The 14,948-nt window shown below is 48.9% G+C and overlaps 1 protein-coding gene across 4 annotated transcripts in view; it reads right to left on the reverse strand.

The window, feature by feature from the left end:
* The window catches only part of CACNA2D2 (calcium voltage-gated channel auxiliary subunit alpha2delta 2), a 281,800-nt gene that overhangs the window by 59,438 nt on the left and 207,414 nt on the right, over positions 1 to 14,948 (reverse strand). For all 4 annotated transcript variants that reach the window (XM_040358718.1, XM_040358717.1, XM_040358716.1 and 1 more), the window contains exons 10-11: positions 6,463 to 6,562; positions 1,534 to 1,692 (exon numbers count right to left, since the gene is read on the reverse strand). In XM_040358718.1, the coding sequence (XP_040214652.1) occupies positions 1,534 to 1,692; positions 6,463 to 6,562 (259 nt within the window). The remainder of the gene's footprint in view (positions 1 to 1,533; positions 1,693 to 6,462; positions 6,563 to 14,948) is intronic.

Consider the following 14,948-nt stretch of genomic DNA (forward strand, 5'->3'; position numbering starts at 1 on the left):
ACCTCTGGGATGCCAAGTGTGCCCCTGAGCACCTCTGGGACGCCAAGTGTGCCCCTGAGCACCTCTGGGACACCAAGTGTGCCCCTGTTCACCTCTGGGACGCCAAGTGTGCCCCTCTGGGATGCCAAGTGTGCCCCTCTGGGACGCATAGAGTGCCCCTGTGACTCCAAGTGTGCCCCTGAGTGCCTCCAAGTGTGCCCCTGAGCACCTCTGGGATGCCAAGTGTGCCCCTGAACACCTCTGGGACGCCAAATGTGCCCCTGTGCACCTCTGGGATGCCAAGTGTGCCCCTGTGCACCTCTGTTACTCCAAGTGTGCCCCTGTTCAACTCTGGGACGCCAAATGTGCCCCTGTTTACCTCTGGGACGCCAAGTGTGCCCCTGTGCACCTCTGGGACGCCAAGAGTGCCCCTATGACTCCAAGTGTGCCCCTGAGCGCCTCTGTGACTCCAAGAGGGCCCCTGTGCACCTCTGGGATGCCAAGTGTGCCCCTGTGCATCTCTGTGACTCCAAGTGTGCCCCTGAGCGCCTCTGTGACTCCAAGAGGGCCCCTGTGACTCCAAGTGTGCTCCTGTCCATCTCTGTGACTCCAAGAGGGCCTATCTTTATCTCTGTGACTCCAAGTGTGCCCCTGAGCACCTCTGACTCCAAATGTGCCTCTGTGCATTTCTGTGACTCCAAGAGGGCCCCTGTGCACCTCTGTGACTCCAAGTGTGCCCCTGTGCACCTCTGTTACTCCAAGTGGGCCTATGTCATCTAATGTGTCTGTGTGCACTCCCCCCGTGACTCCAAATCTGCCCCTGTACACCAGCATGTCTCCAAATGTGCCCCAGTCCACTCCATGTGATCCCATGCATCCTCATGGCTTTAATTTAAGTATGTTATGTGTGATCTAGTGTGCCCCTGGGTGCTCCCACGATTCCAAGTGTGCCCCAGTAGGCCTGTGTCAACTAGAGCACCCCTGTAACTCCTAATGTGCCCCCTTATCTTCCTGTAGCCCCAAGAGCACCCCTTTGCCTCCACTGCGCCTCTATGACACCTGTGTCTCCATGCAGCCTCCCTCTGATACCCCTCTTGCATTATCTGAACAGTCCTAATCCTGTTGGATACGCACATCTGTCCTTGACAGTTCCGCGCTGCAGTTGTCTGACCTGCTACGCTCCACCGCCAGCACCCTCTGCTGCCCCGGCTCTACCCTCAGTTACGCTCCTGCAAGCCCTTGGATTATCCATCTCTCACTGGATACAAATCACCGTCTCTGTCAAATGCCCTTTGCTGTAACATATAAGTAGATAGAAAAGAAGGCTTTGGAAAAACTTGGCGGATGCAGAGAAAACAGGACGTCACATGACCAATGCCAAGACAGAGGACTGGTATAGCCGTCTGCCCCCTCCACCACAAAGCATTACCAAATAAATGGAATGGAGGGGCTGAGGAATCCCATTAGACAACCAACGCCGATGGAATCGTATTTTACACAGAACGGGCAACTGAGGCGAGAGCCCGAGGCACGAGGATCCAGACCAGGACTCACATTCTGCAGCTGGCTGAAGGCGTACTCGAACCCGGCCTTGTAGTCGGTGGTTCCTCTGGCCACCATATCTTGGACGGCATCTTTGATGACCTTCTTGTTCCGAACGTTGGCCTGGACCAGCTGCCTGAAGCAGGACACGGGCTCGGCCTTCTCGTGAAACTGGGGAGGGAAGGAAATCAGTGGATTGCTGGAGATTTTTTATGATGGAATTATCTCTGTGCTGGGAAAGGGGCACATCTACTTCCTTATATAATACTCTAAAAAAAGAAGACCGGGAAATTCCTCCTATGTCAGCCGAATCTGTCCCTTCTCATAGTGTCACCGAAGGAGGCCACATGAGGACACCAGGGAGAGAGAGATGGTGTCACTGGAAGAGCGGGGGAGGAGTGGAGAGACGGGGCGACTGGAAGAGTTGGGAAGGGGAGAGAAAAGAATGACTGGAAGAGTGAGGGGTGAGAGGGATGGGGTCATTGGAAGAATGGGGGGGGGTAGGGAAAGATGGGGTGACTGGAAGAATTGGGAGGAAGTAGGTAGAGATGGGGAGACTGGAAAAGAAGTAGGGAGAGATGGGGAGACTGGAAAGGAAGTAGGGAGAGATGGGGAGACTGGAAAGGAAGTAGGGAGAGATGGGGAGACTGGAAAGGAAGTAGGGAGAGACGGGGTGACTGGAAGAATGGGGAGGAAGTAGGGAGAGATGGGGTGACTGGAAGAATGGGAAGGAAGTGATGGGGTGTCAGGAAGAATGGGAAGGAAGTAGGTAGAGATGGGGAGACTGGAAGAATTGGGAGGAAGTAGGGACAGATGGGGAGACTGGAAGAATGGGGAGGAAGTAGGGAGAGATGTGATGACTGGAAAAATGGGAAGGAAGTAGGGAGAGATGGGGAGACTGGAAGAATTGGGAGGAAGTAGGGAGAGACGGGGTGACTGGAAGAATGGGGAGGAAGTAGGGAGAGATGGGGTGACTGGAAGAATGGGGAGGAAGTAGGTTGAGATGGGGAGACTGGAAGAATGGGGAGGAAGTAGGGAGAGATGGGGTGACTGGAAGAATGGGAAGGAAGTAGGGAGAGATGTGGTGACTGGAAGAATGGGAAGGAAGTAGGGAGAGATGGGGTGACTGGAAGAATGGGGAGGAAGTAGGGAGAGATGGGGTGACTCGAAGAATGGGAAGGAAGTATGGAGAGATGGGGTGACTGGAAGAATGGGAAGGAAGTAGGGAGAGATGGGGAGACTGGAAGAATGAGGAGGAAGTAGGGAGAGATGGGGTGACTGGAAGAATGGGAAGGAAGTAGGGAGAGATGGGGTGACTGGAAGAATGGGAAGGAAGTGATGGGGTGTCAGGAAGAATGGGAAGGAAGTAGGTAGAGATGGGGAGACTGGAAGAATTGGGAGGAAGTAGGGACAGATGGGGAGACTGGAAGAATTGGGAGGAAGTAGGGAGAGACGGGGTGACTGGAAGAATGGGGAGGAAGTAGGGGGAGTTGGGGTGACTGGAAGAATGGGGAGGAAGTAGGGAGAGATGGGGAGACTGGAAGAATTGGGAGGAAGTAGGGAGAGATGGGGTGACTGGAAGAATGGGGAGGAAGTAGGGAGAGATGGGGTGACTGGAAGAATGGGGAGGAAGTAGGAAGAGATGGGGTGACTGGAAGAATGGGAAGGAAGTATGGAGAGTTGGGATGACTTGAAGAATGGGAAGGAAGTAGGAAGAGATGGTGGTGACTGGAAGAATGGGGAGGAAGTAGGGAGAGATGGGGTTACTGGAAGAATGGGGAGGAAGTAGGAAGATATGGGGTGACTGGAAAAATGGGGAGGAAGTAGGGAGAGATGGGGTGACTGGAAGAATGGGGAGGAAGTAGGAAGATATGGGGAGACTGGAAGAATTGGGAGGAAGTAGGGAGAGATGTGGTGACTGGAAAAATGGGGAGGAAGTATGAAGAGATGGGGTGACTGGAAGAATGGGGAGGAAGTAGGGAGAGATAGGATGACTGGAAGAATGGGAAGGAAGTAGGGAGAGATGGGGTGACTGGGAGAATGGGGAGGAAGTAGGAAGAGATGGGGAGACTGGAAGAATGGGAAGGAAGTAGGGAGAGATGGGGTGACTAGAAGAATGGGAAGGAAGTAGGGAGAGATGGGGAGACTGGAAGAATGGGAAGGAAGTAGGGAGAGATGGGGTGACTGGAAGAATGGGGAGGAAGTATGAAGAGATGGGGTGACTGGAAGAATGGGGAGGAAGTAGGGAGAGATAGGATGACTGGAAGAATGGGAAGGAAGTAGGGAGAGATGGGGTGACTGGGAGAATGGGAAGGAAGTAGGGAGAGATGGGGTGACTAGAAGAATGGGAAGGAAGTAGGGAGAGATGGGGTGACTGGGAGAATGGGGAGGAAGTAGGAAGAGATGGGGAGACTGGAAGAATGGGAAGGAAGTAGGGAGAGATGGGGTGACTAGAAGAATGGGAAGGAAGTAGGGAGAGATGGGGTGACTGGGAGAATGGGGAGGAAGTAGGAAGAGATGGGGAGACTGGAAGAATGGGAAGGAAGTAGGGAGAGATGGGGTGACTAGAAGAATGGGAAGGAAGTAGGGAGAGATGGGGAGACTGGAAGAATGGGAAGGAAGTAGGTAGAGATGGGGAGACTGGAAGAATGGGAAGGAAGTAGGGAGAGATGGGGAGACTGGAAGAATGGGAAGGAAGTAGGGAGAGATGGGGAGACTGGAAGAATGGGAAGGAAGAGATGGGGTGTCAGGAAGAATGGGAAGGAAGTAGGTAGAGATGGGGTGACTGGAAGAATGGGAAGGAAGAGATGGGCTGTCAGGAAGAATGGGAAGGAAGTAGGGAGAGATGGGGAGACTGGAAGAATGGGAAGGAAGTAGGGAGAGATGGGGTGACTGGAAGAGCAGGGAAGGTGGGGAGAGATCTGGTCAATGGAAGAATGGGGAGGAGGGAGAGAGAGATGGGGTGACTCGAAGAATGGGAAGGAAGTATGGAGAGATGTGGTGTCAGGAAGAATGGGAAGGAAGAGATGGGGTGACTGGAAGAATGGGAAGGCAGTAGGGAGAGATGGGGAGACTGGAAGAATGGGAAGGAAGTAGGGAGACTGGAAGAGCAGGGAGGAAGTAGGGAGAGATGGGGAGACTAGAAGAGCAGGGAGGAAGTAGGGAGAGATGGGGTGACTGGAAGAGCAGGGAAGGTGGGGAGAGATCTGGTCAATGGAAGAATGGGGAGGAGGGAGAGAGACAGCGTGACTGGCAGAGTAGGGGAGGGGGTCACTGGAAAAGTCGGCGGGAAGAGAGTTTTACTGGAAGAGTGGGGTAGGGGGATAAATAGGGTCACTGGAAGAGCCAGGGGGAGAGAGACTGGTGATTGGAGGTTGGGTTAGTGGAGGAGGAGGACTATAGAGGGGACAGAGGAGGAGGGGACAGTGTCACTGGGACTATAGTGGGGACAGTGTCACTGGGACTATAGAGGGGACAGGGGAGGAGGGGACAGTGTCACTGGGACTATAGAGGGGACAGGGGGGGAGGGGACAGTGTCACTGGGACTATAGTGGGGACAGAGGAGGAGGGGACAGAGTCACTGGGACTATAGTGGGTGACAGAGGAGGAGGGGACAGTGTCACTGGGACTATAGTGGGGACGGGAGGAGGGGACAGTGTCACTGGGACTATAGAGGGGGCAGAGGAGGAGGGGACAGTGTCACTGGGACTATAGAGGGGACAGAGGAGGAGGGGACAGTGTCACTGGGACTATAGAGGGGACAGAGGAGGAGGGGACAGTGTCACTGGGACTATAGAGGGGACAGAGGAGGAGGGGGACAGTGTCACTGGGACTATAGAGGTGACAGAGGAGGAGGGGGACAGTGTCACTGGGACTATAGAGGGGACAGGGGGGGAGGGGACAGTGTCACTGGGACTATAGTGGGGACAGAGGAGGAGGGGACAGAGTCACTGGGACTATAGTGGGTGACAGAGGAGGAGGGGACAGTGTCACTGGGACTATAGTGGGTGACAGAGGAGGAGGGGACAGTGTCACTGGGACTATAGAGGGGACAGAGGAGGAGGGGGACAGTGTCACTGGGACTATAGTGGGTGACAGAGGAGGAGGGGGACAGTGTCACTGGGACTATAGTGGGTGACAGAGGAGGAGGGGACAGTGTCACTGGGACTATAGTGGGGACAGAGGAGGAGGGGACAGTGTCACTGGGACTATAGAGGGGACAGGGGAGGAGGGGACAGTGTCACTGGGACTATAGAGGGGACAGAGGAGGAGGGGACAGTGTCACTGGGACTATAGTGGGGGACAGAGGAGGAGGGGACAGTGGTCACTGGGACTATAGAGGGGACGGGGGAGCAGGGGACAGTGTCACTGGGACTATAGTGGGGGACAGGGGAGGAGGGGACAGTGTCACTGGGACTATAGTGGGGGACAGAGGAGGAGGGGACAGTGGTCACTGGGACTATAGAGGGGACGGGGGAGCAGGGGACAGTGTCACTGGGACTATAGTGGGGGACAGGGGAGGAGGGGACAGTGGTCACTGGGACTATAGTGGGGGACAGAGGAGGAGGGGACAGTGTCACTGGGACTATAGAGGGGACAGAGGAGGAGGGGACAGTGTCACTGGGACTATAGTGGGGGACAGGGGAGGAGGGGACAGTGTCACTGGGACTATAGAGGGGACAGAGGAGAAGGGGACAGTGTCACTGGGACTATAGTGGGGGACAGAGGAGGAGGGGACAGTGTCACTGGGACTATAGAGGGGACAGAGGAGGAGGGGACAGTGTCACTGGGACTATAGAGGGGACAGAGGAGGACGGGACAGTGGTCTTGGGACTGTAGAGGGCAGATACAGGAGAACAGACTGAATAGGCAGATATTGATTGTGATATTTTTTTTTTAGCCAATCTCAGCAAGCCCCATTTTATAGTCCATGTCACTTACAGAGGCGACGGTGACGTAGTCGTCATCAGACAGCGTGTCCAGCATCTCCATCACCGACGTCTTCATCAGTTTCAGCGTCAATCCGCTCACACTGCCGCTCCTGCCAAAGCACAGATATATCTTATGTATCACCCCCCTGTATACTGTATACTCCTACATACTGTATACTCATATATACTCCTATATACTGTATACTCCTATATACTGTATACTCCTATATACTGTATACTCCTATATACTCCTATATACTGTATACTCCTATATACTCCTATATACTGTATACTCATATATACTCCTATATACTGTATACTCCTATATACTGTATACTCCTATATACTCCTATATACTGTATACTCCTATATACTGTATACTCCTATATACTCCTACATACTGTATACTCATATATACTCCTATATACTGTATACTCCTATATACTGTATACTCCTATATACTCCTATATACTGTATACTCCTATATACTCCTATATACTGTATACTCATATATACTCCTATATACTGTATACTCCTATATACTGTATACTCCTATATACTCCTACATACTGTATACTCATATATACTCCTTGTGACGGTATCGGTATGATATCCCCGTCAACGTTCCCTTCTTCCCATAACGAAAATCACCCCAATCTTCCACGAGGAGGGATATCCCTGGAATCGCCCAGAAAGCCACACATGAGACCAGCTTACTGCTTGAACAACACACCTTTAATGGTTTTTCTTCTCAGCTTTTTATACAGTCCAAGACATTGAAGCAACAATGAAATCTCCACCCAACCCAATCACACACTAAGGCTAATTACTAAAACATTCCAGACAGGTCGGCACCGACCGACAATTATCATGTCTAATCACTGCACATTCCTTACACAACAAACCACCTTCACACACTTGAGTTTCCTAAGCAGACGTTTCGTCTGCTTCCAGTTTGGCACCTATTAACACCTCTGAGAATCACTAGGTTGTAGACAGGGTTATCACACAATTAAAGGCCTTTCAAAAGCTAGCCTTATTTAACATATGAACAGTCCTTACAGAGAGAGATGAATCACACATAAAACACCTGTTACCTGTAACCAACAGCATTAAGTTAGCAGGGAGAGCATTAGACTGAAGCATATAGGCAATTGCATCACAATGGCCCCCCCTTTTCTCCCTGCTCCGGCAAACCCGGTTGGACCTTCCCTGGTCCAGTAGGGTTGACGGGTTCAGAGCTTTTAGTCCGAGGTTAACTCCGTTTGGCGTGACTGACCTCCCTTGGCAACTGCTCCCGACTCAGGTATGCCACCGGGTCTTCAGATCACACGTCGGTCAGTCCCCAAGTCTTTGTGCGATCTGCAAAGTCACCAGAAGTCAGTGTGAAGATGGCGAATGGGTCTGTGCGCCGCCATCTAGGTGTCCCGCTATGGGAGGGGCAGGTTATGGCTCTGAAGTGACAATCACAGGAGATTCATAAAAAGAAAAAGTTATATTTGTTGAAGTGCTGTAGCCCTGGTGCTCAGAGTCCGGGGGGGAGAGAGGGGACTCAGAGCCCCATAAGGTCAGCCACCCCCTGCTCCCTCCGCAGCCGCCGGTTCTCCTCTTTGAGCTTTTCCAGCTCCATCTCCAGTTCATGGAGCCTGGGGGGGTCAGCCCGCTGTGACCTCAGGTGGTTGTTCTCCTCCTCCATGCGGCTTATGCACTCCTCCAGCTCTATGTACTCACGGATCAGATCCTGCTTGCTCATGTCCTGCAGGCTTTCAACGTGGTCCCTCATCATCAGGAACTGGGTGGTGGTGTAAGGGGCCACCGGTGGGCCCTTGGCGAACATCTCGGCCCGCATCTGGGGCGCCCGCTGCGATTCCATCTCCTCCAGTCGCTTCTTCTCCTCCCAGGTCCGCTGGTTATATGACTTCCAGGACCTCTTCTTCTTGAAGGGTGGCCGGCGGTGCCTCTTTCTGCCCAGCTCCCTCCAGGGCCCCTCCGGCTCATGGCTGTCGCCCATGACCAGCTGACAATGGTGTTCCCTGTTGTCCGTAATAACAGATTGTACCATGAGGGCTTCGTAAGGGGTGCCCAATGGTTCTTCCTGACCCAGCTCCTGGGGATCCCAAGCCGAGTCTACACAATGGGCTGCTGCTGGTGGGCGGTACCCAGGTTGAGACCAATTTGACCTGGTGTTGTCATTCATGGGGCAATTCTGCTTGAAGTGACCCAACTGTTTGCACCGGAAGCAGCGTTGTTCGTTGTCCTCCTGGCGTGGGTAGCGAGGGCTATATGTCATCGGTCTGTTAGGCGGTTGGTGTCTAGCGGCTGGTGGGTGTGAGGGCGCCATTGGTTGTGGGGGTTGTACCCGTGGTGTGACCTGGTTTGTCTTGCGAGTATCCGCATATTCATCCGCCAACTTCGCGGCCTCTGGTAGAGTCATGGGCCTGCGATCTCTCACCCAATCCTTGACGTCCGTCTGGATGTGATTGTAAAATTGCTCCAGGAGCATTAGTTGCAAAATGTCCTCTGCGGTGGTGGCCTGGCTGCTGTTAGCCCAGTTAGAGGCCGACCGGGACAATTGGCATGCCCATTCCGCATAAGAGTCTTTCGTGGTTTTGCGTGAGTCCATGAACTTCTGTCGGTGGGACTCTGGGGTTACTGCATAACGAGCCAGGAGCACTTCTTTAACCCGGGCGTAGCTATGAATATCCTGATCTGGCACGGTCCGGAAAGCATCAGAAGCTTTGCCTGACAGTTTGCCTGACAATATTGCAACCCAGTCTCCTCTAGCTATTCGGTGCAGGTTACATTGTCGCTCAAAATCCGCCAGGAAGTTATCAATCTCACAGTCCTTTTCATCAAAAGCTTTAAAAGCGCTAAACGGAATCTTCCTTGCGTCTGCTGTGCTGTACTCACTGTTCGTAGAAGGTGCGGCTGCTTGTTGGACTGCTGCCAGTTTTAACTGTAGTTCTGCGTCTCTTATTTGTTTATCCTTCTGTAGTTCTGCGTCTCTTATTTCTTTATCCTTCTGTAGCTCCGCGTCTCTTATTTGTTTATCCTTCTGTAGTTCTGCGTCTCTTATTTCTTTATCCTTCTGTAGCTCTGCGTCCCTTATTTGTTTATCCTTCTGTAGCTCTGCGTTTACTAACATGTCCATCACTTTCAGTACCACATCTGGCGTTGGGTTCGGGCCGAACCACGCTAGCTTCTCTCTCATTAGCTTGTTGGCTGGCGATTCCTCCTCCTGAATCACTGGTGTCTCCATCTCTTGTACTGCTGGCGTTGCTGCAATCCCGTCCTCCTGGTCTAGCTCCATTGATTCTGCTATGATGACCCGCTTGGTTTTGTTGCTAGCAATCCTTCCACGAACTTCCAGTAGTTCTTCCAGTGTCTGCTTGGAATCCGGGTGTGAAGGGGAATAGAAGGGAAAAATCCCACCGCTGCCACCAATTGTGACGGTATCGGTATGATATCCCCGTCAACGTTCCCTTCTTCCCATAACGAAAATCACCCCAATCTTCCACGAGGAGGGATATCCCTGGAATCGCCCAGAAAGCCACACATGAGACCAGCTTACTGCTTGAACAACACAGACTTTAATGGTTTTTCTTCTCAGCTTTTTATACAGTCCAAGACATTGAAGCAACAATGAAATCTCCACTCCCCCTAATCATACACTAAGGCTAATTACTAAAACATTCCAGACAGGTCGGCACCGACCGACAATTATCATGTCTAATCACTGCACATTCCTTACACAACAAACCACCTTCACACACTTGAGTTTCCTAAGCAGACGTTTCGTCTGCTTCCAGTTTGGCACCTATTAACACCTCTGAGAATCACTAGGTTGTAGACAGGGTTATCACACAATTAAAGGCCTTTCAAAAGCTAGCCTTATTTAACATATGAACAGTCCTTACAGAGAGAGATGAATCACACATAAAACACCTGTTACCTGTAACCAACAGCATTAAGTTAGCAGGGAGAGCATTAGACTGAAGCATATAGGCAATTGCATCACACTCCTATATACTGTATACTCCTATATACTGTATACTCCTATATACTGTATACTCCTATATACTGTATACTCCTATATATTGTATACTCCTATATACTGTATACTCCTATATACTCCTATATACTGTATACTCCTATATATTGTATACTCCTATATACTGTATACTCCTATATACTCCTATATACTGTATACTCCTATATACTGTATACTCCTATATACTCCTATATACTGTATACTCCTATATACTGTATACTCCTATATACTCCTATATACTGTATACTCCTATATACTCCTATATACTGTATACTCCTATATACTGTATACTCCTATATACTGTATACTCCTATATACTCCTATATACTGTATACTCCTATATACTCCTATATACTGTATACTTCTATATACTGTATACTCCTATATACTCCTATATACTGTATACTCCTATATACTGTATACTCCTATATACTCCTATATACTGTATACTCCTATATACTGTATATTCCTATATACTGTATACTCCTATATACTGTATATTCCTATATACTGTATACTCCTATATACTGTATACTCCTATATACTCCTATATACTGTATACTCCTATATACTGTATACTCCTATATACTGTATACTACTATATACTCCTATATACTGTATACTCCTATATACTGTATACTCCTATATACTGTATACTCCTATATACTCCTATATACTGTATACTCCTATATACTCCTATATACTGTATACTCCTATATACTCCTATATACTGTATACTCCTATATACTGTATACTCCTATATACTCCTATATACTGTATACTCCTATATACTGTATACTCCTATATACTGTATACTCCTATATACTCCTATATACTGTATACTTCTATATACTGTATACTCCTATATACTCCTATATACTGTATACTCCTATATACTGTATACTCCTATATACTCCTATATACTGTATACTCCTATATACTGTATATTCCTATATACTGTATACTCCTATATAGTGTATACTCCTATATACTGTATATTCCTATATACTGTATACTCCTATATACTGTATACTCCTATATACTCCTATATACTGTATACTCCTATATACTCCTATATACTGTATACTCCTATATACTGTATACTACTATATACTCCTATATACTGTATACTCCTATATACTGTATACTCCTATATACTGTATACTCCTATATACTCTTATATACTCCTATATACTCTTATATACTATATACTCCTATATACTGTATATTCCTATATACTGTATACTCCTATATATACTCCTAACTCCTATATATACTCCTATATACTGTATACTCCTATATATACTCCTATATACTGTATACTCCTATATACTGTATACTCCTATATACTCCTATATACTGTATACTCCTATATACTCCTTGTGACGGACCCATCCGTATACTGGACATATTGTGTTCGTCTGCTTTGCCGTTTTACATGAAGTCGCCCATTCGTATGTCGGCAGTTATAAAGTTATAGATTTTAATGTCTGTTATTTCAGTCTCCCATCTGGTCCCCTAGGGGAGTGTCCACCAGGTGGGAGACCTGCATAAATACGGGCGGGTAGCCCACAGTAAAGGAGTTCGTGTTTTACCCTCATAATGGAGCTTGGTCTCGTTACTGGAGGGGATTGGGTTACTGGCCACTAAGGACGGTGTACTTTGGAGCTCGGGAAGAGAGGTACCGCAACACTCCTATATACTGTATACTCCTATATACTGTATATTCCTATATACTGTATACTCCTATATACTGTATACTCCTATATACTGTATACTCCTATATACTGTATACTCCTATATACTGTATATTCCTATATACTGTATACTCCTATATACTGTATATTCCTATATACTGTATACTCCTATATACTGTATATTCCTATATACTGTATACTCCTATATACTGTATATTCCTATATACTCCTATATACTGTATACTCCTATATACTCCTATATACTCCTATATACTGTATACTCCTATATACTGTATACTCCTATATACTCCTATATACTGTATACTCCTATATACTCCTATATACTGTATACTCATATATACTGTATACTCCTATATACTGTATACTCCTATATACTGTATACTCCTATATACTCCTATATACTTCTATATACTCCTATATACTTCTATATACTCCTATATACTGTATACTCCTATATACTGTATATTCCTATATACTGTATACTCCTATATACTGTATACTCCTATATACTCCTATATACTGTATACTCCTATATACTCCTATATACTGTATACTTCTATATACTCCTATATACTGTATACTCCTATATACTCCTATATATATATATAGAAATGTCCGCAGAGAACTAACAAATTACAATCCATAAACCGCGGTGACTTGTCCCTGTTCCGTGTCGCTCGCCGTGTACCGCGTCCCTGTTTTGTGTCGCTCGCCGCGTGCCACGCCGCTGTTGTGACAAATCTGTCCGGCGACAATCGGAAAAGTCTGACAAATAAATTGATTTCGCTCCGAAGGCTTTCACAGGAAGCAGAGGTGACACGGCTGAATGTCAGCTCCGGGGGCTAGAGTGCAAACAACGGTGAGTTGAGAGGATTGGGTGGCGGAAAGGGTGGGGGGAGGGGGGGAGGGGAGTCATGCTGACCGGCGACATTTATATCTGTCATGTCAGACAGCCCTGAACACCAAACCCCCCCCCTCCCCCTCCCACCGCCGGTGCAAACCTCTGCGAGCCGAGTGACGGATCCTTCCTTCACGGCTGATCGATAGAACATGCGCGCCAATGATAGCCGTCATTACGGGACGATCGTCCTTAATATTCATTTAGGAATCGTTTAATTTGTCCTACAGCGCAAAAAAAATATTAAAAACCGGCGTCTGTAACAACCAATCAGCAATCTTCTGCTCTGGCTAATGATAATTGATTGGTTGATCCGGTTTGTTACATTTTTAAACGTTGTTGCCGTATTAAAATGTATCCAAACCCTGGGAAAAAAACGGGTGGTGATGAAAAAAAAATCTCCTGAAGAGAGATAATAAGTGGGGGGGGGGGGGGCTTGGGAACCATCGGGCCCCTTACAGGTGTAATGCCAAAAAAAAAACGGAAGGGGGGTCGGCTGGGCCTGTAAGGGGCATTGGGGGACCATCAGACCCCTTACAGGTGTAATGCGCCAGCCGGGCCTGTAAGGGGCCTTAAAACCATTGGGCCCCTTATAGGTGTAATGCAAAAAAATGTAATAAAAATAAACGGGAGGGGGGCCAGCCGGGCCTGTAAGGGGCATTGGGAACCATCAGACCCCTTACAGGTGTAATGCAAAAAAATAAAATAAACAGGAGGGGGGGCCGGCCGGGCCTGTAAGGGGCATTGGGGACCATCGGGCCCCTTACAGGTGTAATGCAAAAAAAAAAAAAACGGGAGGGGGGGTCGGCCGGGCCTGTAAGGGGCATTGGGGACCATTGGGCCCCTTACAGGTGTAATGCAAAAAAAAACAAAAAAACGGGAGGGGGGCCAGCCGGGCCTCTAAGGGGCCTTGGGGACCATTGGGCCCCTTACAGGTGTAATGCAAAAAATAAAAAATAAAATAAAAAAAAACGGGAGGGGGGCCGGCCGGTCCTGAAAGGGGCCTTGGGGACCATTGGGTCCCTTACAGGTGTAATGCAAAAAATAAAAAATAAAATAAAAAATAAACGGGAGGGGGGTCAGCTGGGCCTGTAAGGGGCCCTGGGGACCATCGGACCCCTTACAGGTGTAATGCAAAAAAAATAAAATAAACGGGAGGGGGGGGCGGCCGGGCCTGTAAGGGGCCTTGGGGACCATTGGGCCCCTTACAGGTGTAATGCAAAAAAAAAAAAAAAACGGGAGGGGGGCCAGCCGGGCCTGTAAGGGGCCCTGGGGACCATCGGACCCCTTACAGGTGTAATGCAAAAAAAATAAAAAATAAACGGGAGGGGGGTCGGCCGGGCCTGTAAGGGGCCTTGGGGACCATCGGGCCCCTTACAGGTGTAATGCAAAAAAATAAAATTAAATAAAACGGGAGGGGGGTCGGCCGGGCCTGTAAGGGGCCCAGGGGACCATCAGACCCCTTACAGGTGTAATGCAAAAAAATAAAATAAACGGGAGGGGGGGCCGGCCCTGTAAGGGGCCTTGGGACCCTTCGGACCCCTTACAGGTGTAATGCAAACAAATAAAATAAACAGGAGGGGGGCCGGCCAGGCCTGTAAGGGGCCCTGGGGACCATCGGACCCCTTACAGGTGCAATGCAAAAAAATTAAATAAACGGGAGGGGGGGGCGGCCGGGCCTGTAAGGGGCCCTGGGGACCATTGGGCCCCTTTAAGGTGTAATGCAAAAAAAAAACAGGAGGGGGGCCAGCTGGGCCCCTGGGCACCATCGGGCCACTTACAGGTGTAATGCCTGTACCCCCTGATGGCGGCCTTGAATGTAGTTGGAA

This window comes from Rana temporaria, chromosome 7, assembly GCF_905171775.1.
Source record: "Rana temporaria chromosome 7, aRanTem1.1, whole genome shotgun sequence".
NCBI classification, from domain to species: Eukaryota; Metazoa; Chordata; class Amphibia; order Anura; family Ranidae; genus Rana; species Rana temporaria.